Source organism: Pteropus vampyrus, unplaced genomic scaffold (genome assembly GCF_000151845.1).
Source record: "Pteropus vampyrus isolate Shadow unplaced genomic scaffold, Pvam_2.0 Scaffold32, whole genome shotgun sequence".
NCBI lineage: Eukaryota > Metazoa > Chordata > Mammalia > Chiroptera > Pteropodidae > Pteropus > Pteropus vampyrus.
Window position 1 is genome coordinate 1,086,473 of NW_011888813.1, and position 27,528 is coordinate 1,114,000.

General features: G+C 47.8%; 1 protein-coding gene across 3 annotated transcripts in view; it reads left to right on the plus strand.

Annotated features, from left to right (window-relative positions):
• Nucleotides 1-27,528, plus strand: part of ADCK1 (aarF domain containing kinase 1) — a 104,231-nt gene that overhangs the window by 64,482 nt on the left and 12,221 nt on the right. For all 3 annotated transcript variants that reach the window (XM_023528823.1, XM_011357090.2, XM_011357091.2), the window contains 3 exons: nt 2,233-2,391; nt 11,929-12,087; nt 17,101-17,217. In XM_023528823.1, coding sequence (XP_023384591.1) covers nt 2,233-2,391; nt 11,929-12,087; nt 17,101-17,217 — 435 coding nt within the window. The remainder of the gene's footprint in view (nt 1-2,232; nt 2,392-11,928; nt 12,088-17,100; nt 17,218-27,528) is intronic.

Consider the following 27,528-nt stretch of genomic DNA (forward strand, 5'->3'; position numbering starts at 1 on the left):
AATGGCCGGGAACGTTGCAGAAGCTCTACCTTCTGTTCCTGGATCCTTGTCCCATCAAGAGGTTGGAGGGAGAATGGAACTCACACTTCCTGAGCCTCTTGGGGTGTCAGGCACCATGCCCATGTTTCTTTGATTCATCCCAGATGGAGCTGAGGACACACTATATCAGTTGAACCTCTTCAGTTGTGTGTGACAGAAAACAACTCAAACTGACTTAAGCAAAGGAAGGACTTATAGGTGGGCATTTAAGCTTAGTTAGATCAACCATAGTGCTTAGGATTCACTCTCTCTGTCTCCTGGCTTTGTTTTCCTTTTTGTCATTACTCTGTGGCCCCTGGCATCTCTAGGTTTCAAGTTCAATTTTAGCAGGCCTCGGTTTCACACCCACCCTTGAGTAACAGATGGAGTGCACCTAGGTAAATCACACACACGACATGTGCTTTTACATTTGAGACCTTTGGATTAGTAGGAGTGTGGGAGCAGGAAGGTCCAGCCATTTCAAAGGGAGGAAAGAGTTCATTTAATTCTTCTCCAATGGAGAGAATAGTGGTTTCATTCCTTCAACAAATCCTTGTTTGTCACTGACTAGTTCAGCTCTGTTCTAGGCAGAGGGAATTCAGTAGCAAACAAAATTGACAAAAGGCACTGCTCACTGGGAGCTGATACTCTAATGAGGTTTATAGGGGTGGTAGTCTTTGTATTCTCCTAATCTAAGCCCAGGTCCAAGATAAAGGGTTCTTGAGCAGAGAGACCCAGGGTGATTCAGGGTGGATGATGTGGGAAGAATCGGGCCCTCAGGGAGCCTCAGTCTCACAAAGGGAGAAAAAGACAAGTCCATGGTTGGGGAAGAAGGAGGAAGTAGGCACTGGGAGGGGTACAGATGAAAACCCAATGAGGTAGAAGGGGAACAGGGAAGCCAAGCTGTACCCGTCTCCCATGACAAAGAAGTGTAGGCCCCTCCCATGTTGCCTGGACCTTTGGCCTCGCAGGATGTTGATAAATGGGACAGAGTTTAGTGAAAGCTACAAAAATGATGACAGGGCTAGAGGGAGTGATTTATGAGACAAGATTAGCAAAGTGATGGTGCAACTTTGCAAACAGAGGGATGAGATGGTAGCTGCGGATCATGTGACTTCTGAAGTCCAAGGAGAGGAGAGGGGCTGGGTAGCTGCTGCAGAAGGGGACAAAGGGAGGCGGGGGCATGGACTGAATAGGCCTCAGTGTGCAGGCCTGAGGGGGTGTGAGAAGGAGGGGACGTGTGTGATGATACACATACACATTTGTGCAGGTATGCGTGTGAATGTCTGGAGTTTGCAGAATTATGAGGCTATCCAGGGACTTCAAGAAATGGAAGGGATGAGAATTTCAGCCTTGGCCAATCTTGCAAAAAGCTTTTGGGGGCCTCCTTCCCATCTGGTAGAATATTTATATCTGGACCACGTAGGTGTGACCAGTCAAGTGAAAAAGACTTTCCCTTCAAGAAAATCGGTATGGCATTTCTAAGAGGGAAGGAAGGAAGGAATAAGGGAAGGAAAGATGGAAGAATAAGGGGTATACTTTCCATTTCATAGAGAGAGAAAGCAAGGCACAGAAAGGGCAGGGGATCTGCCCAAGGCTACCTTTGGGTGGCATTGCAGATGAGGACCAAATGCAAGGTTCGGGCTTGTAGCCCTGGGATCTCTACCAGGTGGCAGGGCTGAGAGTGGGCTGAGGGACCCATATTGAGGCTGATGTTCTGGCAGGAACAGGAGGTGGTCATTGGATTTGCAGCTTCCAGCCAGGATTCCTTGAGCTCTCCAGGTCGGTGGGATTGGAAATCTTCCATCTGATTCCTGTCTTGGGGTTCCCTAGGCTCAGGTTCTGTTAACTTTTGATTATATCCATATGTGGGAGCTGTGGAGGCACAGTGGTGAGTAATTAAATGGACAGCTGATGCCTAGTTCTCAGCTTTCTAGACAGCATTTCTTTGGCCTTAAATGGAAGTACTCAGGGCATTTAGGCACATGTAGGAGGACACATCCTCCATGTGTGTTTTCGGTCTCACCCCCTCTGTATGCCTGGTGTGACTCTCCATGGCAGCAGAGGGCCCAGGCAAGGCACTGGGCTGGCATATAACTGGTAGAACAGACAGTCTTATGGGGGCATTGGGCAGCACTGGCACTGGCCCATCCTCCTGGCCTCTCTGACCGAACTGTCATCTTAATTGCTGTGTCCTCTCTCTACTCCTGACAGATCCATGATTTGTTTGTGAGCTTTGACGACACCCCTCTAGGGGCTGCCTCCCTGGCCCAGGTCCACAAGGCGGTGCTGCGTGATGGGCGGACGGTGGCTGTGAAGGTCCAGCACCCAAAGGTGCAGGCTCAGAGTTCAAAGGACATTCTCCTGATGGAGGTGAGAACCTTCCCCTTTCACCTTCCTGCATCCTCATCCTGCATTTCCTCGCAATCCAGGCAGGCCCAGTGAAACTGATTCGAAGCTGGTAGGCAGATGTGGCCCTTTGAGCTGAGGAGGGGCAGAGAGGAGCTTGAGACCACAACAAAGGAGATATCCTGACGAAGCTGTGACCATGAGACCCATGGCTGGGTTGGTTGGTTCTTTGTGATTTTTTTCTGGGAACTGTCTGTGGATGGTCTCAGAACATACTGAATAGCTGCTGGAGCCAAGTGGACCTCAGGAGCATGTTGTAGAAATGAGACGAACCAAAGGTGATTACCTTGGGCTTAGAAAAAGCTACATCTCAGTTTGTTAAATTATAATGAAAGAGAGCACATGGTCAACCAAAGGATATGAAAATGACAGGCCGCTCACACAGAAATACTTATGCAGATTGCATGTTTGCCTATCTGATATGTGTTGAATGAACAAACGTGAGTGCCTAACAATGGCCCTGGGAAAAGCTCTAGTGGAGACCTTGCCTCTGGACTTTTCCAGCTCCATGCCCGGAGCAAGGGAGGGAGGGTGAGTAGGCCACTGCTGGGGCAGTAGCCGGCACCCACCGTGGGAGCTCAACAGTCCATTTAATCTGCCAGCATGTCCCTCTTCTTCCTGCTCTCTTTCCCTTTCCTTTGCTCCCTTTCCTCTCTCTGGACTTTAGTTTATTCTTTCAACTTGCTTTGACTAAACTTAACACACGCTGAGGGTCTCTTCTGCATTGAGTGAGCAACGTCTTCATCCTTGGGGAGCTCCTTGTTTGGTGGAGGAGCAAGTCTCTACACAGACAGCCACAATGTGGGGACACAGGGGGTATTTGTGAAGTGCTGTGGAGCACTATGCCTAGACTGACGTGGGCATCAAGGGGGCTTCACCGAGGAGCCCATGAGACTGCCAGACAGGGGAAGGACAGCCCAGCCTGTGCGAAGGCTCCGGGTCAGAGGAACAGGGTGTGCTTAGAAAGCTTCCACTGGCTCAGGTGCTGTGAGCTGGGAGTGGTTGCAGATGAGGCGCGCTGTGGAAGTAGACAGGACAGAACTTGGAGTGTTCCAGGCTCAGGAGTAGAATGGCATACATAGTAAATATGTATTTACTATGGAACTGAGCCAGTCTGATTTTATCTTGTAGTCAGTAGGGAACAATTTAAGATTTTTAATCAGGGAATGTCATGATCAGATGTGCATTAGAAATAAAAATATGTTGGCAGTCTGGAGGATGTATCAGAGGGAAGAAAGACTGTAGCTAGGGTCACTGATTGAGGGGCTGCTGCGGTGGTCTGAGAGAGAGATAATGACGTGAACCAAAGCAGTGTAAGGGGGTTCAAGGGTGGGATCATTAGGACTTTGTGATGAGCTTTACATGGGCTGGAGGCAAATACTGGTATGAACACAGAGGAGACGAAAACAAATCATAGGTTTCTGGCTTAAATGATTACATTGGGATGCCTTTAACCACGTGTGTCAGTCAGAGTCCGGCTGGGGTAAAAAGAAATTGCTCTAGGTATTTCAGAGGGAATTTGAATCAGAAAATGGGGCTCACAGGGGATGGAAGTGCTGAGCAGCTAAATGGAATGGTGAGACAATTACTGAGAGGAAGAAGCCACCCTCAAGGTGGAGGGACAGAGAGAACAGGTGTTTCCCTGGAGCCCAGGAGCTGGGGCCACCTGGTGGAAGCTGGAGCCATGGAGAACTGGCCCAGTGGGAGGTGGATCGCAGACGTACGGCCTGTCACCTGGAAGTTGGAGCCACAGATGCTGTTTGGGATGGCAGCATCCTCCTCCTGTCCCCCAGTATTCTGTCAGTGTGGCCCATTGGCCAAACCCAGCTGGAAACCAGTGGCAAGGGAGCCTGGGAAGTGTAGGCTCTGACAGGAGTAAGAGGGTCGGGAGGCATTGCACTTTGTGGAAGGGGTAATGGAGCAACCGTGTGACATAAGAGAGGCTGTCAGAAGTTTTGGGTCAGTATAGTTCTGTTTGCAGTTCAGGCAGCAAATATAGATTCAGGATTTACCAGCAAGGAGACTCACAGGAGCCGAATTTGGGGGAGTAGTTGAGATCACTTAGAAAAGGTCCATAGAGTGGGGGAAAAAAAGGAGAGAGGACAAGGAAAGAACTCGGAGGAGCATCTTCACTTGAGCAGTGCTCCCAGGAGGGTACGTTCCTGAGGGCACTAAGAAGGCATGGTAGAGAGACTGGAGGAGAACCAGGGTTGAGCAGTGTTTACATTCGATGAAAACAGTTTCAAGAAGAGAACACTGAGACAGTTGTCCAGAGCCACATAGTGAACCGCATCAAAACAGTGGCTTAAAAGGACAGTCATGTGTTTTGCTCATGAATCTATAATCTGGGCAGGGCTTAGCAGAGATAGTCATCTCTATTTTATGTGGTGCCAGTTGGGTGTCTTGACTGGAACTAGAGGATCCACTCAAGGTGGCTCACTCACATGGCTGGCAAGTCGGTGCTGGCTGTTGGTTGGGAGCTCAGCTGGGGCTGTGGGTCGGGGCCTCAGATCCTCTTCGCGTAGGCCTCTCCATGGCTGTCTGGGCTTCCTCAAAGCATGGTGGCCGAATGCCCCAAGAGTGTATATCCCAAGGGACTAAGGCTGAAAGTCTATGACACTTTTATAACCTCGCCTTGGCCATCATGTCGATTACCTCTTCCTCACTCTTTTGTTAAGAGCAAGAGTCGCAAAGTTCCCCTCAGTTTAAGGAGTGGGAAATAGACTGCACTTCTTGATGGTGGAGTGGCAGGGTTCTAGAAGAGCATTAGAATGAGAGAGATTGTTGCAGCAGCAGCAACTTGGGAAAATATAGTCTTCCAGAATTACCCAATGCTGTCAAATAGGAGATAGTAAAGCTCTGAAAGGGGCATTTGGAGCTTTTGGGAAGAGCAAGGACAGTGGGATGAGTGGGGCGCAAGAAGATCGAGGCCCCAGGGAATGGAGACGGATAATGTCGAATACTCTTTTTGAGTTTAGCCATGGATGGTGGGGGGAGTGAGGGTAGTGGTTACCGCAGAGCATAGGATTAGAGGCCAGGGGACTCCAGTCTGCTGTAGCTGATGGGGACAGTGGCAGCGGAGCGGGGGGATCGAAGATTCAGGAGAAGAAGTAACTGATAAATATGGTCCTGGAGGAGACTTGAGGGATTGGACTCCAAGGACGCAGGTGGAAATTAGCCTTGGCCAGCTTTTGTTTTGAGACTAGAGGAAGGTGGTAAGTCTGGGTACAGATGAGCGTGTGGGGCAGGAGAAGGAGGTAGGGGAAGTGGGCAGCTGCGTCGTACCATCCCGATAGCCTCTATTTTTTCTCTGAAGTAGGAGGCAAGACCATCTGCTGAGAATGAGGGGGTAGGCGGTGGCATTGGAGGCTCGAGTGGGGGTGAAGGTTTGGAATAGCTGTTGTGTGCAGTGGCAAAGGGAGCAGGGTTGCTGAGTAGCCCTGGGCATCCACCTGGAAACCTGAGTTTTCTGGAACACACGTCAGTGGCTATGGAATGGCCATTCCTGGGAGTGAACTGGGAGTCTCGGAGGATCCCTGGGTGTCCTGAGACCCAGCAGCCTCTCCTGCATCAGGTGGGAACCTGCCTCTGGCCAGCAGTGTTTTCAAGACCCATTTGGGCTGGGAGGACAGCTGATACCGTTTTCTCTGCTCAGAGCCTCACTGGCTCCTTAAGTAATTGTGGCCATAAGGTCAATAGCAATAATAGCAGTAATAAAGATTTGACATCTTCTGGAGATAAGTATCAGATGCTTTTCTTGGGAACTGTGGCCTAGCAGCCGTGTGCAGAGTACAAAGCGGCTCCTTCAGTGACTGAGGCAGTGCTGGGGCTGGGGTGACAGGGCAGATCAGAGACCCGTACACACAGCCTTCAGAGCAGAAGGTGGAAATGAGGCCCAGGGTCGCCACCTCTGTGGACCATCAGCATTGACAGTAGCACTGAGTGGCACTGTCTTCTCACTGGGCTTGGTCTCTGGTAGAAAATATTCTACCTGGATCACCCTTCTCTGCTCTAAAGCTAAGAAGAGCCCAAGTGCAAAGCTCATTTTATTTTATATTTGCAATGAGTATGTATTTTTTCCTGAGTCCAGAACTAAACTGGTGCCTTGGTTTTAGGAATGACAACCCCAGAAGGGTGCCCAGGGCTGCTTGACAGGAGAAGAATGATTTTTGGGGGGTATTAGGGCTACCTTAGCCCCCAGAAACTTGGAGACAGAGGGCAGGCAAAGCCACTTTTTTTGCCTTCTGATGCTTCCTTTCATGACAATTCCAAATCCTGTGTGCCCTCATGCTTTTTTCCCACTGCCCAATATTCTCCCTCTCTCCTCTCCAACCCTGGGATTGATCACAGCATGGTCTTGAGGGAAAGACAGTCTGATGAGAGTAATTCATACTAAGCAGGGAGTGACTAATAGTTTAACTTCTAGATTTTTGCAGTTTAAGAGGTGAGCTTGTGAATCCAAACACCTATGTGATGCAAGGATAGGCCAACTAAAAGTGGGGAAATAATAGTAACCTGTTTTATCTCACATTTCAAGACATCTGGCAGTAGTGCTGTCTTTTCCAAGGTTGACCAATCCAGCACTTCCTGTGGTCTTTAGGGACCTAGATTCCTTTTGTCATCCATTCTGCCATCCTGGCTTGTCCTTCTACAGTGATGCCTCTCATTGTCCCAAAACAGCTGTAGCAGTTCCCGCTATTAAAAGCAGATGCCAAAGAGGTGCTGTTTCTTCCTTCATATTCCTTATCAAAAAGGAACCCTTTAGTAGAATTCCCTTCATTTCTCACTGGCTAGAAGTAGGCCACATGCCCGAACCTAAATCATTCTTGGCAAGAGAAATGAGACCATTCTGACTGGCATAGACCAATCATGATTCACCTCAAGCTAAGGCTTACCTTTTTTGAAGGACAGGAAAGGTGAACAGATCTGAGGTTCTATTAGCTAGGAAGTTGGAGAAAATGGCTTTTGGGTGGGCACCCAATAACATGTGCCACCCTGCAAACCTGGCACTCCTCTTGGAGAAGGGGACAGTTCCTGGGATAGACTGTTGCATGGTTGGTGGCAGAGAAATGGAAGCTGACGCTTCGTAAAGGGTGTTTGATGAAACTGTTGGTGACTTGGCACAAAAGAGAAAGGCACAGTCAAGGGTGTTTTTCAGCTTTGTCATTATCACCTGATATTGTCCCTTTAATAGTTGGGGCAACTCTACTTCCAGATGCATGGCCAGCGACTCTTATTGATTTGAGTAGCTGTCCAGAGCCAGACTAATTGGGCCTAGAGATTGGAACAATGATTCAGCAGGAAGGGGTGAACTGACAAGGCAGAGTCCATCCGTCTGCTGACGGGCTGGCTTTGCAGCAGTTCCTGCCTGCCCGCAATAGCAGGGAGCTTAGCTGACTGGATCTCACTGACATTCTCACTGAGAGCAGGATAGGACTCAGGTGACCTGTGAGCCAGTGGTAAGATCATAATCCCCAGGTCCTAATAGCACCACCCTGTATCAGTCCGTGTTATATCTCTCAAGCTTCTGAATTTGATGATGCATAGCCCCTTCCTCTGTCGCCCCCTAAAGAATCTAGCTCATGGCCAGGTACCCTGCCCTTCATGTACCACCTGCCCCCAAGGTGCTCTGTAATGCAGGGACGGGACTCTGGTCTAAGCACCTGAATCTGATCTGCCATCTGCTGTCATCTGGCCCATCCCAAGGATCTCTAAAAATAAAGACCTGTGACGACCATCCTTTTGACTTTTTTTGAACAACATTTTCAGTGTATGCTGTCTGTCATCTTGTTTCTTTTCTGAATGTGTTGATTGAACAGTGGGTGGCTAGGTAATGTTTGCATTTGGCACAGAATCCAACAGTTGATTTTATTTTTTAAAATATATTTTTTAAAAACTCAGGGATGTACGTAATCCCATGGAAACTTCTCTTCACCCTATAATTCTGTTTTCTAAAAAGTGTGCACTTTAATAACTTATCAGAACAAAGATAAACCCGTGAATGGCAAGCTGTTTACATCATTCTGAATTGATTTTCAATCCTTGTCGAACATCCATTTTTACCAGTTCGGATCCGTGCAGCCATTCTATTTAGTGCGCTGTTTTCCCATAGAACAGTATTTCTTTTTATAATATATAATAACTTGATAACAGTAACTCACATTTCAGTTGCATTTTACAGTTTACAAAGCTCTTCTTAGGCCTTATCTCAAGCTTCCTATTGTATCATCCTGCATTGTATTGCGTGAGACTGAGCAACATAAAGAAAGAAGCAAAAAAAAAAAAAAAAAAAGCCAAGAAAACAACTGAGTCCACGTTCCGCATTTGAAATTACAAGCTATGTGACCTTGGGAAGTGCTTTAACCTCCTAGAACCGATTTCCTTCTCTGCGAAATGGGCAAGAAGAGGATGAAATGAGAGCACGTATATAAACTGCCTTGCGACACAGTCCCTGGCATGTAGCAGGCGCTAAATAATCATAATTCCCCCCACTTTTTTTTTTTTTTTTTGCTATTATAAATAGGAATCACTAGTTTTCTAGCTCTTATATGACTTAATTTTTCCATTATATTTCTCTGTGGCCCACGATTGGTTTTTCTTCTGTGAGCCAGTGATCTTATAGGAAAATAATTTCATTATTCTACCTTAAAAGAAGACTTAATTGTTGAATATACCTTGATTGATTCATAAGGTTTTAAACCAAGTAGAAAATTCCCAGGCATTTCAAAACTGTGGTTCCCAAAAATTCAGAAGTAATCTCTTTTTCCCAGCAAAACCTTAGAAACAGAAAAACTTAATCCATTTGAATAACAACATGTGAACATATAATTATCTCTGAGGAGAGGGCAAACCCTTTGAAATATTCATCTGTTCATTCTTTTATTCATTCACTCACTTATTTATGTGAATATTCAATAAACATCTGCTGAATATTGAGTATGTGCTAGGCACTAATGAAAATATTGGCTGTTGGAAGAATTTTATGGAGAAGATACATTTTGGAGGAAAAATCAAAAAGTCAAATAGATAACAACACCTGTTTTATTTTAGTTGATTGCATCTGTTGTCAAAAAAGTAACTTAAATGAATCTACTGAGGGCAGGCTCTTAAGAAAGGAATTGAATGAAAACAGAAGGTGAAACTGACTTATTCTATTCTCCTCAGCCGAGAAAGTCTAAAATGGCAGACTTGGAGCAGAGGATGCTTTATCTGACCCCTCTCCCCAAACTTCTCGAAGTTCAAGGGGTTGGTAAACTCCCTGAACTATGTGCAAAATTATGTGAGAATGTGCATTTTCTGAGCTTCATAGCTGGTGTTAAATTTTCAAATAAAGGGATAGTGTCCTCCTAGAACGCTAAGAACCCCTGACTTCCATTCAAACAGACCTCATTTTAAAGTAACCAAGGGAGTGACTCACCTACCACCGACAGAATGCTTTAGAAACCAGTTTTATGAGTACTGAATTAGTTTACTAATTAGTTATTAACAATACTATCAATCATTAAAATCTTTTACTACTTTTATGATAAATGACATTAGGTATTAATAATAACCAATAGTACTAGTAATGACTAATTATATAATTGATTGGTAACAGAAAAATCTTTAAAGTGCCTATCAATGCTGTTCAGGTATTAATGATAATTAAAAATTTCACAAATCACAGTGACTGTATAGCAAATGATGAGGATTTATTATTTGGCCAGAAGCCTCATCCCCAAGTACAGACCCTACTAGGTGGTTGTAGCTCCCTGTGTCTATCTATGTCTGGCCCAGGGATGTTCCCTAAGAGGTAGTCAGTAAATATTTATTGAACAAATGAGTGAGCCTCATTGTGGCTCCTTCCTTGACCCTACTGAGCGAGAAACTCTGGAATTTTGGCTGGAACTAAACTACAAAGAGGTTTCTTACCTGAACTCAGAGCTCAGAGCGGAATTAAGGTGGCTCAGGTGATGTGTGCACCACTGGCCCAGGCCTGGGCAGGTACTTCTTTTTCCTGTGTGCCTGCTATGCCTCCCCTTTGGCTACAGCTAAGGGCCAGCTGAGGTCACAGTGACAAGATGTGATGCCTGGAGGCTGCTGTGCCCAAGTGCCTGGGTCTGACACATGTGATCTGGACCTCTGCCTTCTAGTTTTGTGTGACACAAACAGAAACAAAACATAAACTAAATCAATTATCATAAGGTCACAGGTCCAGCCCGAGAAAGACTAGACAAGGCTTAAAAGAAATTAGACTGCAGCCGAATGTAATTAAAAAAGGGTTTTGAGAGAAATTGAATATAATAACCCTGTGTGATGATTCTTTTAGAATTGTGTCTGGTACATCACCTAGGACTTAGGTTTAAAAACAAAACTGTAAATGGCTCTACTTTAATTTATTTCTTTTGTGCCACATATGCATAACACATAACATCGTACACCAGGGCAAAAAGAAGCATAAGACGAGACTCATAGCTGGGGTTCAGTGAATCCTTCTGGACTGAATGGATGGGTCTCAGACTGGTAGGGCTGCCATAACGAAATATCATAGACAGGGTGGCTTAAACAACAGACATTTATTTCTTACAGTTCTGGAAGCTCAAAGTCTAAGATCAAGGTGCCAGACAGTTTGGTCCTGGTGCTGACCTTCTTCCTGGCTTGTAGACAGCTGCCTTTTCTCTGTGTCCTCACATGGCAGAGAGAGTGAGCTCTGGTCTCTCTTTCTCTTTCTCTTTCTGTAAGAACACTACAAGGTACCAACAGGCCCATGGTTCTTTAGTTCTAGCTCATTTAGTTCTGCTCCAGCCAGGAGTAGAGATGAGTGTTCTCAGAGAACTTGGACTATAACCTATACCAAGAATCACTGGGAGGCTTGGTCAGTGGTTCTCCTCAGGCCCCAGTTTTGAACACTGACAAGGAGGCCTTGTAGGAGAGCAGGAGAGTTGCATACCGGGTATCCCCTCCCGGAATGCTGGAATGTCTCCCATGTCCCTGGCATCACCCCTGCTTGCCCACTACACAGCTTAAGAAATAAACACAAACACAGTTCCAGAGTGACAGCATCTCCAGCCTGTGTAAACAGGGCCACGCAGCCCAAATCGGGGAGCCGCAAAGGCAGCGGTTCAGCAACATGCTTAAGAGCAAGGGGAGACCCAGGTGGAATCTGTTTCTGCGCTGGACGAATTTAGAAAAATCATATAACTTCTCAGAGCCTCAACTTCCTCATCTGTAAAATGGGGAGATGGTAAGAGTGTATCCTGTGTACCTCCCAGAGTTGTGAAGATGAAGCGAAGTAACTAAGTTAAGTGCTGAGCCAGTACTGAGCACATGGGGAGCACTCAGCAAGTGGTGCTTGTTACGCTGGCAGCTGTTGAGTTTTTGTCGCTTGGATTTGGACTATAGCGATGGGCCCCAGGGGAGCAGTTTTCCTACCTACTCTCACTCCACTGGAGGCCTGGGAGGTTGGCACGATGCCTTGGCGGGTGTCATGGGCTCACTGATGGGGTGCTTGGTGGATTGTAGGTGCTTGTCCTGGCTGTGAAGCAGCTGTTCCCAGAGTTCGAGTTCATGTGGCTGGTGGATGAAGCCAAGAAGAACCTGCCTTTGGAGCTGGATTTCCTCAATGAAGGGAGGAACGCAGAGAAAGTGGCCCAAATGCTCAAGCACTTTGACTTCTTAAAGGTAGGAGGTGCAGGACATGGGGGCACGGTGGTCTGCTGGAAGAGGGCAGCCCTGGTCTGTTCACCCAGGAGGTCTGCAGAATGCGGGAGGGGGAGTCACAGAGCTCTTAGGAGCTCTGGGTGCTAGTTCCAGAGCAGATGGTCAAGTAGTACCCCTCTTGGGGAGACCTCTCAGGATATTGAATGGAGAGGTCTCTTGCTCTGAACTAAAGTGTTCATGTGGCTTCTGAACATATCATGGAGGGAGTGTTTCCACTTCTGCTGTCCAGATTGATGAACAGAGATGGGGAGACTGGGGCTGTGTCTATCCTGGCCACTTGAGAATTCTAAAGCATGACTCACAGGAGAAAGAGCCACCGCTGTGGCGATCAGTGTGGTGGTCTCTTGACACATTAGTTTTAGGGGAAGGTGTAGCCACTGGCAAAGTTTAACTCTTCGAGTGAGTTGGGAGTCAGGTCTGTCTAGATGCCCCAAGTATGCTTGACTGCCTTCTCCTGGTTGCCATCATAGATGTGGATGTACAGATCCTCTTGTGTCTATAATTCCAGACATGCAGGCTAGATCTGGTGACACTGCCCCAGTCTTGAAGTTCAAACCACCAATTCAATGAAAACTTGGCTCTCTCAGACAAGTAATGATATTAACTAATTAGCATAATGCTCTGGAGTCTAAAATATGCTTTCACTTGCATATCCCATTTCTTTTATTCCTTTATTCCACATTTACTGAGCATTTCCTGAGGCTGTTGTTGTGCTAGTTGCTGGAGGGTGTCTAGATGAATAAGAGATGGTTGGCTCCTGCCTGGGAAAAGTTTCCACCAGCTGGGGGGCAAACACGAAAATGTGTTGTTATGGTGCAGGTCGGGCATGTTGTCAGAGACTTATCTGCATTTCTGTGGATGCCCAAAAAGAAGTGCTTAGATCCAACCAGAGTACGGCGCTTCGTTGGGACTTCCACGGCATGTTGATTATACAAGTGGGTAGACAGTATTTACCGACTCTTTCCTCTGCTGCACTGAGCACTGTGCAGGGACAATGACACTGAATTCTTCCAACAACCGTCATCCCATTTTACAGATGGCAGTCAGAGTAGAGAGGCAACCCAGATTTTCAGGCTTCAACTCTGGTGCTTGTCTAAGAACATTCTGTTGCCTCTTACCTGGCAGGGGTGCTCTTCAGAGCTAGAACTATGAGCCAGACAAACAACCATCTCTTCCACTGTTCCCATGGAAACAGCAAAATCGTCCCCCGGCTGGGGCCAACTAGCATCTGCCAGACCAAGACATGTAATAATAATAATAATAATAATACACATTTTTGAAACAAGGATGCCAAATGGGTAAATAATTAATGTAACGATTGGACGTGCTGCTTCTAAAACCTGCACACCATTCCTAAGACAATGGTGGAGTTAAGGCTCCTGAGTAATTAATTTTGCCTAAACAAATAACGAGTGGAAAGTGAATTTTGCTCCGTGAACCCAGTTCGGCTCTTAAAACTGGAGATAGATTGCTTTTGCACACTGGCACCCCATCTCAACATCTGTGCGTAATTAAGCCTCAGCAAAGAATTTACCTCTCAGTGTGTGAGGCATCTTCCAGTGGGGCTTAATAACCTCAGCCCTGTGTTATAAATCTCTGAGCCTCAGACAAATACTGAATGCAAATGTGGCGTTGGGCAGACTGGGAGAGGTGAGGGGGCAGCCAGGCTGAACGGTCAAGACCAGGGCGTTTGTGGATTTGGCATCAGTGTGTACTGGGGGAAGGGACAGGACAAGCGGTGAGATTTGTAACTGACCTCAGAGACAGCTGAGACAAGGTAGTGGGGAGAAGCCTTATAACCACAGGGTTTGGGACTGGAAGAGATGAGAGTACATCTCTACATATGGAGGTGGGGATGGGGGTCATCTCTGGAGGAGGGCCACTCCAGAGTTTCTTAGTGTGAGGTTAGGAGCCTGGAACTCTCCAGACATTGTAGACAAATCCTGTTAGGTGATGTGCATGCTTTTGGAAAAGCGCTATACCTTCCCCAGAATCTCAAAGATTAAGAACCACTGATGTATAATATTAATTAACATTTTTTACATGCTTATGCTGTGTTAAGCACTTTAAAAAAGTACATTACATGTGTTTACACTTTAATCCTTATAACAGCTCCACAAGGGGACATTAGCCCCACATCACTAATGGGGAAGCTGGGCCGCAGAGAGATGAAACCATTTGTCCAAGGTTACGCAGCCTCCTGATAAGGGGCAGATGCAGGCTCTGAATGGAGGCAGTCTGGCTTCAGAACCTACGCGGTAAACCGCTGTGCTATTCTGCCTCTGCTACAATTTGTGGGGAAGATCTGAATTGTGCTAAACTATCTGTAACATTAACTCTCAGCCCTGGTTGTGTATCAGAACCACATGTGAAACTCTACATGGCCGTCATATGGCAGCTGATGTTTGTCTAGCAGCTGCTGGGTGCTTCTGGGTTGAGCACCAGAACTCCACACATGCTAGGAGGAAGTAGGGAGTGTTGATTCCATCGTAACCTTCATCACTATCTTACAGGTCGGGAAGCTGGCACTCAGAGAGGTTATAAGACTTAGCCACAGTTACACAGCCTGGAGGTGGCAAAGCCGGGGCTCCAGCCCAACAATCTGACTCTGGGTCTGCGCTCTGCCCCTGAGCTTGGGTGGCGGGAGGATTTTGGCCCTGGGTGGTGGGCACTCTCTGAGGCAATCCAGGGCTTGCTTTTTAGGCACATTGACTAAAGCACAGGATCGAAGCAGAGGCACGGGATCAGGGACAGACTATGAGGCTGAGGCCTAGGGTCTTGAGCTGGAACTTTGTGTAATCTATGGCCTCTTTCTTGGGGTCAAGACAGGCCCCATTGTGGGGGCAGGTGGAGCCCACAGGAGTGGGGCCTCTGCTCTGTGACAAGGAGACCTTGGACTCAGCGGTCCTCATGGCCAGGGTTTGACCCTGCCTGTGGGGTCAGTGCGTACCTTGGCCATGAGCCTCCCAGAGTTTAATTTTTGGCGGAAGGTTCTTATTATCTCTTTAAAATTTGTCTCTTTCGTCTTTCCGTTCCTTGACAGAAGAAGCAGAGGAAGGAGCAGTGGTGAAACTCGGGTATTGGGGTAAAGTGAATTTCATCTCACACCCCAAACCCTCCTGCCCACGTGGTGATTTGGGGCAATTCACTTGATCTTGTGTCCCCCGTCAAGATGGGTGCCTTGGGGGAGAGGCGGGAGGAAAGGTGGAGGAAGGGGAAACCCGGCCGCCCATGACACTGATTAACAAGCCCGGGGAGTCTCCGGCCTTTGCGTTTCTCTTTCCGTCAGTGGCACTTCATGGCTGTTTCCAGGTAGGCCCAGGTGGGGGTCTGACGATGAGCCCCAGGTGCCCACTGCCAGGCCTTAGGTCTCAATAAACCTAGGGAAGAACTTAACCCCAAAACATGTCCCTTTCATTTTAAAGCCGCGAACAACAGCAGTCAACTTGCGTTTGTGTTTTTAAAAATACTTTTTGAAAAATGCGAAGCAAGACTGAATTTTAAATTCAAAGTAACAGAGAGTCACGGATTTCTCTATTGCCCCAGATTTTCAAATGGCAAACACTGTAGGAACGTAGCAAACCAAAATGACACCTTGATTGCAGTTGGAACCTTTGTTCCAGGGAGCCCGGGGTGTTACACTTTTATGTGGGCCCTACTCATCCTCAGAGATCCTTATTGAGATGGGGCAGGAACAGTGTCCTCTCCGATGAGGACCCAGGCCTACAGGAACTGGACTGAGACACAACAGTCATTAGCAGAACTAGCAAAGGATACTGGTTTCTTGACTTGATGGCCACTATCTTACTGCTGGATGAGTTTCGGGGGTTGAGATGAGGGAAGTCCTTATTCTCCAAAACACCTTGGTTAGCTTCCCTCGTTTCTTTATTTGGAAGTAGACATAAGCCCATCAAGTTGGTGGGGAGACGTGGCATGCCGACATCGGTAATTCTTGCCCCCCTGCTGTGGTGGGACTGAAGGGTGTCGCTCGCTCATGCGGGAGCCCAGCAGTTCTTGGTGCCCTCCAGTATCTTGCCTATTCCGGGAGAAGTCTGTTCTCTTTTTGGCGATTGGGTGTTCTCAGAGTCAGAGTGGGTTGGAGAGGATATCCGTTAGGAATGCATTTTCTTCAGGAAACTAATAGTCCAATTTAGAGTGTCTTAAACAAAAAGGATTTATTTTGCTCACGTAGCAAGAGGGCTTGAGCAGTTGCCAGCTGATATTATCTTAGTGATTTGACAGTGTCAGGGATGGCATCTCTGTGATTTCCTTCACGTTTCCTCTGGGTGCAAGACAGCTGCTGTGGCTCCAGGTATCACATACCAGGTATCCAGGTATCACAGCAGGAAGAGAGGGCTAAGAAGAATTACGTCATCTACAAACATCTTTTTTTATCAAGAAAATAAAAATCTTCCGAGAACCACTAGCAGATGTCCACTTATGTCTCATAAGCCAGAACCGTGTCACATGGCCATACCTATTTCATCCAGTAAACATTCATTCATTCATACAAAACAACCATTGCACAGGTGTAGAAACTGAAGCAGAGGGTTGAGATTCCTGTGAGGAGCCTGAAGTCAGCCTGGTGAGAGAAGGAAATAGCTTTTAACACCAACTGTGGCTCAGGTGTGAGAGGTTCCCCACATTTTCCCCCAAGTCCCAATTTTAGTTTTGGCTTTTAATTGTATCCAGAATGCACCGAGGATGGCAGGGAAGCTGTTCTCTGGTCCTTAAGCAGGAAGGAGTCTCTAAAGGACGGGGCTGGGGCCTAGCTGGAGGAGGCAGAGCATCCTGCCCTTCTCTCTTGGCCTGCCTCCCACTTGTCCCACCCATCACTGCTAAGGTCCTGCTCAGGCCTTCTCTCCTGTTGCTGAGAGGAGTGTCTGCTATTGTCTGGCTTGCTGTGCCTCTTGGTGGTCCTCAGCCCTGGCCCCCAGTTTCCCAGACTTTTCTGTTCTGCTTTCCTATTTCCAGGTCCCCCAAATCTACTGGGAGCTGTCCACCAAGCGGGTCCTTCTGATGGAGTTTGTGGATGGTGGGCAGGTCAATGACAGAGACTACATGGAGAAGAACAAGATCGATGTCAACGAGGTGAGGCCGAGAGCTCAAGGTGGCTGTGTGAAGGACATGGGTTTGGTTGGGGCAGCCCAGCAAGGACAGGTGTGTCCAGGTGAGGTCTCAGTGCCTTGAAAGGGGGCCTGCTGTCTGAACAATTATAAAATCACTGAGCATGAAGCGTCCTTCCAGGTCATCTAGTATAACCCTCTGCCCTATCTCCTAAAGCTGGGGTTGGCAGCACGCAGTGGGGTGCAGGCACATGTTTGCAGCCTCTCCTTGCAGCTCCTGCTTGGACAAGTGATTACCACCTGTCTTCATGTACCATCCAAGCTTCACAGGCCTAAGTGGCCACAGAGAATAATGGAGCGAAATCCATGCGACTTAATCCTTCTGCCTGTCGGAGCCTGGACACAATGCTCTCCCCTCTCCTTGCCACTCCCCAGTGCTCAAGGTATCAGGCAAAAAGGGGACAACAGTAGGCAACTATTTCCACTTCATAGAACAGGATGAAAGGGGCTTCTGCCGCCCACCTCCCACCCAATTGGTCTTAGGGAAAGCTGGCCACTGTGGTGGGGCCCGTACCCCATTTTCTTCTTTGTCACTATAAGGTCCCAAAAGTAGGGGTGGAGCTGCACTTTTACAACAACATTCATTATTTTTACAGTTCCTGCTATGTCAGTCCTAGGTGTGGGGTTCAGAGGAGAACCAGACAAAACTTCCTTCCTTCAGGAGCTCATAGCCTAGCGTTGGAGTTAGATACACAGCTTTTGGGCTTTCCTGGAAGAGTTCTGCTCGGGGGGCTGGGAGGAAAGGGTAAGAGAACTGTCATTCTAATTCAGCCCTCCACTTTACAGATGGGGAGAAAAGCTCAGAGAGAGAGAGAGAGAGAGAGAGAGAGAGAGAGAGCGAGCGAGAGCGAGCGAGCAAATGTCTTTCACTTGGCCAGTAGCACAGCCTGGGGCTTCTGACCCTGCTCCCCTCACTGCCGGCTTCTACTTCAGTGGGCTGGGGAAGTGTCAGGGCAGAGCTGCCTGCAGAGGAGGCAGGAGACCTACTTGCCCATCTCTTGTCCTGTCGGTTGGAGTGGGAGTGTGCCTTGTATCTAGCCAGGGATCCCTTTGCCCACTGGGACTCTTGAGAACAGAGTCTTTGGCTCCAGTGGAGGAAGTGGGGGAGGGAAATGGGGGGGAGGGAAGGAGAGGGGAAGTCACTTCTGACTTTTCCTGAAGAGCCTTTCCATCGTCTCTCTACTTGCTGATCAGGAAAGATCCCAGAGACCTCTCACTCCCATCTGCCCCCTGCCAGGTTACTGGCATTCAGTTACTGCCAGCTGCAGTAGGATTTTCATTATGACAGCACCCTTAAATCCATTAATCTTTTTGGATCCAGTGAGCCCAGGGCTGTAATGGCGTTTAATCAGAGGCAGCTTTGACAAGTACAAACAAAGATGTGCCCTGCTGTAGCTGCTTGCTGGTGGCTGAGCGAGGTGCCTGGGAGGAGGGGCAGCTGGGCCGAAGATGGCTGGTGGGAGCTGGGGCAGGGTGGTGCCCTCCGAGGGCCTGGGCTCATCTATTCCTGCCTCCATCCCTCTTTAATAGCCTTGCATATAAGGCCAGTGTTGTGTGCAAAGCAGACCCTCAATAGATATCTGGGAAGGTAAATAAGCCAGCCTCATGCCCTGGGTTGGCCCCTATGAGTCAGGGCTGGGGTAGAGTGCTGGTTTTCTCTTTCCTGTGGACATGTATAGCTGGGCAAGCTGATATCAGAGTGATTTGGCGAAAACAATAATAATAACAATAATTGTTATAATCAACTAATATGTGCCAAGCTTGTGACACATATAATCTCTACTCTCTATAGCTGTCCTGCCAAGGGTATATTGTTAACTCCATTTACAGATGAGAAAGCTAGAGCTCAGAGAGGTTAAACAACTTGCCCAATATCACACAGCTAGCAGAGGCTGAGCTAGGATTTGAACTCAGATCTGCATAACTTCGAAGTCCTTACTTCTCTACCTTCTTCACCTCCCTCCCATGGATTTGCCTTGGGCTGCGGTGGAACCTGGGGCCACCAGGTTGACAGCCACATCAGTAACTCCTGGAGCTAGGGGCTGGAATACTGACTGAGAAGCTTTGCCCAGCCCCCAGGCGCTATTTAAAAGCAGCCCCTCTCTCTCTGGCTTCCATCAAGGGTCATTTTATCCATTTCATACAAACGTCGTTCCATTTGATAGAGATGTGAGGACTGAGCGCTCCGGCAGTGCTTACCACGGTGCCTGGCATGTGGTTAGGACTCCAAATTGGTAGCTAGTTGATTATTGCTGCGGTTTTCATTGTTATCATCATCATTGAGCCCTGTCCTTTCCTTCTTTACCTTCTTTCACCATGAACATTTACCAACTGCCCGACTCCCTATACCAAGACTTTTTTGCATTGTAACCTTGGGAGGGAGTCTTATCGTCTGCATTTTGCAATGAAGAATCAGAGAGGGAAGGTAGCTTACGTAAGGTCCCAGATCTTAATGGTATACCTCAGTGAGTGTTTGTATGGATAGACCATGTAATCACCAGCCAGATAAAGACACAAATCATTTCTAGCCACCTGGCAGGTGCCCTTATGCCCCCTCCCAGTCGACACCCTCACGCTGACCAGAGACCAGAGCTACTGCTCTTCTGACTTCAGTCGCCATAATCACCTTCATTCATTACTGAACTTCGTGTAAATGGAATCATACAATATAGTCTTTTGAGTTTGGCATCTTTGTCATCAGTCAGCTGAGGGGCTTTTTTGGAAGCTCTTTTCTTTTCCTTTGGTCTATCCTGAGGATAATAAAGTACACTGTCTTAATTCCTTGGGCATTCCTAAGGAATCAATCAATTCCTTAATCCCCTGCCCCTGGCTTTTAGGGTTTGCACGACTCAGGAAGCTCTTGATATTCTGAGATGATGCCATTAAATACTTCCATAGAAACCTCAGGCTGGACAGGGGGCCATGGGCCATTTGTTCTACTGTGGTGTCACCAACCATTGGTGATGTTGAGAGTAGATTAGCAATGGGCTTGACTTTGCCGAAATCAATCTATTACGTCTCTTACCAACCAATATCAAAGCCACAGGCCTCGTGGAAGACAGGTGTGTGTGAGTGCATGCTTGCGTGCAGAGTGTGGGAGCCTCCATGTTACTGAAAGTTTCTAACAGGCTTCTGAGGTTCCAAAGTCTCCCCAAGACTGTGAGACTCAATGAGCCTATCCCTGGAATGACTCTACCTCCTGAGGACAGCCTGGCTCTATGTTCCTTGGGGAGGGAAGTACAAGGGACAGATAGGAATGACAAGGGGCAAAGAGCTCAGCTCAAATCCTGGGGGGCAGGGTGGTTAGTGGCATCTTGGCCACTGTAAGCTGATGGCCCAGCTGGAAGGTGGGGCTCAGCCGGAAGCGCCTCTAGAAGGAACCCCTCCTGAGGTGGGTAGCGATAGCTCCAGACCCCTCCAACGACTGGTCGAATCATCCCCACTCCACTTTGAAGAAGCCCCCTCACCCCATAGCATCCCAGCCCAGCTGGGCCTCGCATGTGAGGACCCTAAGACCAGTTCCCGAGACTCTGGTGATGAAACACCAGATTAGGAGGCAAGAGACCTGGGTTAAAGCTTCAGCTCTGCCAGTGACTGTGTGACCTTGGACAAGTCACTCTCACTCTCTGGGCCTCAGTTTTCTTACCGAAGGTTTTGGATTAGCTGGACTTCGTGCGTAGTCCTGCCTGGATATTTCAGAGAGCAAGGATTCTCAGTTTGCTGGGATCTAGGACTGGAGCCATCTCTTTCAGAGTCACCAGGGGGCTTATTTAACAATGCTGAATCCTGGGCCCCACCCCAAATTTACTAAGCGGGAAGGGTTTCGGGGGCTGGATAAAAGAATCTGCATTTTAACAAACTCTCCAGGTGGTTCACATATTCACTGAAGTTCAGGAACCACCTGCCACAAGGCCAGAGGGTCTGGGCACCTTTGGGCGAGAGGCAACCCTGCCCAGGTGTCTTCACATGCTGGGGAATGTGGGGCTGTAGCGGGTCAGCAGCCGGCGGGGGCCCTTGTTTGTTTGTGTCTCTGAGCCCAGAAGCAGATATCACTGAGGGCCTGACCCGATGATCATATTTGCCAGTCACTTTAAGAGTTGGTGACAGTGGCTGTCATTGATTTCATTATAAGTAAAGGTCGTGTGGAAACGTGTGTTCCCAGGCTGGATAGATCCTCCTCAAGCCACAGGACGACTATTGATTGCAGGACCTTTATCGAAGGTTAATTGGATTTCAGTGAGTACGTTTTTAAGACCTCGCCTGGGCTAAGGCCCAATTGAGTTTGCGTGAAATTAGCTGAGAGAAAGGTGACAAAGTTGCAGGTTTGGGGTTGGGGAAGATGGGGACTGGAGGCCTGGCGGACAGACATCTGCGGTCTGTGAAGAATGGGGATGGGTGCAGGGATGGGGGCTTGCAAAGACACCAGCCTGTCCATCCCAGAGGCCTGGGAGACAGCAGGGGAACAGGGCCAGGTGCACCCAGTGGTCATTATCTGGACTTTGAGTCAGTCCTGTGTCCTCGGTTGGCCCTCCTGGCATGTGCGGTGGCCTCCGGAACCTGTCTTCTCTTACCTCCTCAGGGAGTAAACCTGTCTTCTGTCTGGTTGGAAGGGGAGCTAGGGCTTTACTTCTTTGAAAGTCTTTCCACTAATCCTCCTTTTAAAAGCCCCCAACTCCTGTTTTCAGAGGTGTCAGGGGCCCTCAGCTGCCAGCCTCTCTGGGCTCAGAGATAGAAAACATCAAGTTCCCATGGCCAGCCAGGGTTCCCTGTTGTCCATCCTGCTGAGCCATTTCTCAGTAGCTGCCTGTCCCCTCCACCCCAATCTTGCTAGTCTTTTTGTCTGCAGTCGAGGGCCCTTCTGCTCTCTTTCTTTATGGTGGGATCTCTGCCTTTGTCTCCTTTAGAGTGTTTTTAGTGGGGTTGGTGAAGGGATTGGTCAGTGCATGGGTTTAGTCTGCTATGCTCAGCCGAAGCCCTTGCTGTGTTTGTTCTTTCCAGTTATTTTAAAATCCATTCTTTGTCACAGTAGGGGCAGTAAAAGGGTCTCAGATGCATCCTTCAGCAAATGTTTATCGAGCACCTACTATGTCCATGCGTTGCATGTAAGTGCTATAGTAGAAGTGTGGACAGATTGTGGGAGATGTGGGGCTGGGTAAGGCTACACCCGTGCTGCATGCTATGGAGGGGAGAGGGTTTCACAGTCGAGGCACCTGGCTTTGTGTCTGGCTCTGCCATTTATTGTCCAGGTACCCTTGGGTAAGTTACTTAAACTCCGAATCTGATTTTCTCATCTATACAGTTGGAGTGATAACTGTACTTACTTCACAGCATCGTTAGGCAGACTTTGCAAGTTGTGAAGTTCTATAAAAAAAGGTCATTTATAACTCCTGAGGTTACTTGTCACACGGGAGTATCTTCCTCCATAGATCTTTCAGAATCTTCTTTGCTTTCCTCCTCTCTCTGTTGTCTGTGAATGATGGTCATGAGTTGAGTGAATGCTGACTCCCCTTCCCCATCTCCTTGGACTTTCCGCTCGTCCCCCCACACCACCAAGGACCAAGTGAGATGTTTCCTTTGTGCTCAGTGCCACCTCCCAGGGACGGGGCCTCTCTGGATCTGTGATGGAAGGTGCTCAAACCAGGGAAGAGAAGCTGCAGAGGTGCACAGACCCTGTTTACTGAAATCACTAGAAAGAAAACACCTTCCATCGCCCTCCCCTCCGTAACTTCTTGGACCAAATCTTGAGAGGCTCAGGTGCACAGATGGGTTCCTAGGTGTTCATGTCCCCAACAGCGGGGGTGTCAGAAGTGGGAACCAGTGGTGCTCTGGACGTCGTCTTCCTAGAGTTGGTGCTGGCTCTGCTACTTACCAGCCGTGCCTCCTTGGTGGAGTGAGTCATCCTTTGGATGCCCCAGCTTCCTATTGTAAAGTGGGGTACAAGAGGGACCCGAAGGACTGTTTGATGATTGAAACACGAAGCAGTCGGCACAGTGCCCACAGTCCATCGCGGCACATGCTATTACACTAGAATTCCACCTCGCCGCCCACTCTGATGCTAGCGGGAAAAACTCCCAGGAGTAGGGGGAACATGTAGGGAACAAACCCCTCCCCATTGTCATATTGGCCCAGGTAAGGTGGAAGATGTGGAAAGATTTCTTTGGAGTAAGTCGTTGCCTTAGGCAGGAATGTCAGATGGCGACAGGTGTTCCTCCCTTCGCTGTGTCTTCCAGGAGTCATCACCCTGCGGACCCCCTCCCAGTCCCTCCGGCAGCCATGGTTCTTTGAGCCTGTTTGGCCCTGAGACCTGAGGAGTCCGTACTGGCCTCGTGGATGCCCCATGCTCTGGCTCTCGGGTGATGTCCCGGTTCGAGCACAATCTGGAGAAACTTTCACCAAGCTCCTCGGAGCTCCACAGTTAGAATTATTCTCCCAGTTTCCTGTAATTAACTCAGCACCTCTCCTTCCTTCCTCATTACCTCTCCCGACACCGCATGTGGTTGAAGAGGTCCCCAGTGCCTTCACGTCAGGGATTTAATCTCAGCGTTTGCTAGTCCAAGACTGACCCACTCAGTGAATAGATGTGGCCTTGTGCTGGGCAGCAGCAAGTAATATGAGATTTATATATCTCAGGGGTGGTTCCAGGGGGTAGAGGTGGTCTGTGGAGAGAGGAGAATGCTCTAGGCTGTGGTCTGGTCTGGTCTTTTAGTCCATCAAGAAGGCTGGGCAGAAACTGGGAGAAGGGTAAAGGGGGTTTGAATTGTTAACCTCCTTATACTTCATATCAGGCTACTTATGTGATCATTAATAGCCTGCAGCTCCAACCTCCTGTTTCTTTTAGAGATCTCGGCCTTGCTTTCATGACGCCCCCCCCTCCCCAAAGAACATAAATAGACTTTCCCTCGGGGGTGGGAATAAATTAATTCATGCAATTATAAAATAACTTAAGTACTTTCGGGCAATTCAAGTTTTAAGAAAAATCCAAAAATAACTCTGTGATTTAAATATTATTTACTAAATTCTTTACTCACCCTTTTTATAGAATCCTAGCCTTCCTCCCCCACCCCCAACTGTTCGAGAATAAAGGCATTGTGTAATTGCTGAAATCACTTATGTGAGTGGCACATTCTTTTCATATAGAACAATTAAAAGACTCGTTACTGACTTTTTCCCTAAAAATTGCTATACGATGGCTTTGGTTAACAGTGTGTTTTTGGTTAGATGAACAGTCCTGGATTTCCCACTGAGACTCTTTTCTCCAGATGGGATACCTTCCTGGATGCCGTGGGGGACCCTCCGAGGTTCTTGGTGTAGCTCCTGCCTCCAGGAGAGTCCCTGTAGGCGGAGAGTGGAGAGGGAGGATGGCTTGGCCATTGGGAGCTGGTTCCCTGGAGCCACACCATCTGGGTTTGGATTCTGATTTCACTGACTCCTGGCCAGGTGACCAGGCTTCTCTCCCTTTTTAGATTCCTTTTCCTTCACCTGTCCACCGTAGAGGGTAGCTGCCAGCCCATGTAAAGTGCCTGGAACTGTGCCTGGCACAGAGTGTTAGCTGTTTTCATTCTAAACAGGTGGTACTTCCTGTCTTTATTCAATTGCCACCACTGACATGGCAAGGGGCAGCCTTAGAGGAATTGAGTAGATATTTCTCCAAAGAAGACATACTAATGGCCAACAAGTACATGAAAAGGTACTCAACATCACTAATCAAGGAAATGAAAATCAAATCCACAATGAGGGATCGCCACGTACCTGTTAGAATGGCTGTCATCAGAAAGACGGGAGATCAGTATTGGTGAGGATGTGGAGAAAAGGGAACCCTCATGTACGGTTGGTAGGGCTGTAAATTGGTGTAGCCACTCTGAAAAATAAAATAGAAGTGCCTCAAAAAATTAAAAATAGGACGGCCATATAATCTAGCAATCCCACTTCTGGGTATATATATCCAAAGGAAACAAAATGGGTGTCTCAAAGAGATATCTACTCCCCCTTGTTCACTGCAACACTATTTTCAATTATTCTTCATCATGAGACATAGCGAAGTATTATGGAAGGGGTGGGAGAGGGGGCTCTGCCCAGCGATGCCTTGGGTTTCTCCCGGGACCTTTAATGTCTCCGTGAGTGGGAGGGGACCGGCTGCCTTTTTTTGGGCAAATTGGTTCCCAGAGACTATTTAGTGCAACTCTGACAGATGTAAAGAAAAATTACCCAAAAGTTAGAAATAAGGCCAAGAGTATGCAGTGTGTTTTTTAAAGTTATTCTGGAGCATTGTTCAGCCAGCCCACTTGAGGATTTTTTAATACCTAGGAGAATGTATTTTTGTTAGACTTTGCTATTGACAATTAATTAAGCGCTCAGATTGAAGTCATACGTCAATCTGTAGATCTTATCCGGTAGAGAAGCAAATAATTTCTGCCCAGTAGAAGATAACCCCAAAGGTTATGATTTCCTTATTGCCCTGTAGGACAATAACCAGTCTTGTATGTAACCCAGGAATCTTAGGCTCTTATTCTGTTAAATGCCCATAAACACCCAACCCCTCAGAATTCTCTCTGAGCCAGCTCTACCTTCATGTTTGTTCTTTTATCGATTGGTTAAATAATCTTGGACACATGTTTATTCTGTATTTTTGTGTGAGGGTCGTGTTTTTAATTTTTTTAGAAATTACACTTTGATGGTGACAATGGGTGTATTTTTTTTCAAGTTTAAAATAATGAGCTACCACATTACAAACAAACAACACGTTTGTGTTTTGTGTCGTGTATTGAGCTCTTTCCCATGTGTAATCACATTTTGACCTTGAATCTTGGGATTGCTCTGTGAGAGAGCAGAGCAGTTGGGGTTAGTTTTACTTAACAGCTAAGGGAACTTAGACCCAGGGTGAACTGACTTGTCCACTAGGTCACCCATACCCTAAGTGGCAGTACTAGGATGGCTCTGGAGTGAAGCTGGGTCCATAGGCTGGTTCTCCCTCCTATCTCTGCCTTGTCCACCTGCCTAGTATGGTGAAATCTGCTTAAAATGAACATCAAAACAGCCCCTAAATGGAAAGGCACCCAAGTAAGGGCGTCTGGATGGGGTATTGAAATGGGGAGGGCTGCTCTGGTGGATTTGCTCATGTGTGTATGAGCTGCAGTTGGCAGCAACAGCATCTCACTCTCATGGGCAAGGGGTCCCCCATCCTGACTCCCTAGACCTCTAGGGGCCATCTTTTGATGCAGTAATAGGGGGCCCAGCACGATTAGCAGTATTTCATAAAGCTTAAGGGAGATCATACATCTCCCCGTGACAGGTCTGCCCAGACTAAATGAAATGTCATTTCTCTGCTTTTGGCTGGAATTCCGTCAGCTCAGTCTGGTTGCACTGCTTATCGTGGGCTGATCAGGATCCCTGATTGGACCTGTATGCGTCCTTGACAAGTAAAATGAATTATTACTTAATAAATGCAATTGGTTTGGCAAACACAGCCTTTCAGACCATGGCTCTATGGAGCTCCAACAAGCCTGACAAGAGGGGTTCTCAGAAGTGGGGACTTGCTGGCTCTCCCAGGACCAGCTCTGGCTGGGCCTGCTCTCTGAGGAAACAGAAAATGGTGGCTCTGGGACACCTGACATCTCAGCCTGAGTCTGAGAACTTGACACAGGGCAAAGTCCTGTTCCCAAAGTCAACAGACACTGCGAGCTGGGCATTCATGTCACCCCAAGGAAACATCAGGAGCTGGGGAGCTGATGTGGTCGCAGGACAGTGTGACACAGGATAAGTGTCAGGACTTTAGACAACCTCTTCAACCTTGGTTTCTTTCTCTCTCAAAAAAGTACAATGAAATGTAATCTGCCACCCTCCCCGGAGTGTTATGAGCAATCAGTAACAGGGGCAGCTGTGAGAGGTCCCAAGGTCCCATGCACTGCAATGTTCTCATTTAGCCCTGGAGAGTGGTGCCGCTATTATTTCCATTTTACCGAAGCTGAGAGTGGAAGCAACTTGTTTAAACTCAGAGTTCAGTTGAGAAGTACCGAAGTTGCTGGGTGGGAGCCATTACAGAATAGTGGTTACTGGAAGGCCGTGGGTCACGCCTAGTTTGAATCCTGGCTCTACCTCCTTCTGGCCATTTAGTTCTGGGGAAGTTAAACCTCAGTGAGTCTCAGTACCTCATCTGCAAAGTGGGGATCACAATCGTACCTACTTTTAGCGCTGTTAATAAGGATGGCAGCTCTTGTTACTAAAGTAAAGTCATTCTCAATGATCTATTTTGGGGCCAATTATAATCGACTGGGATTCA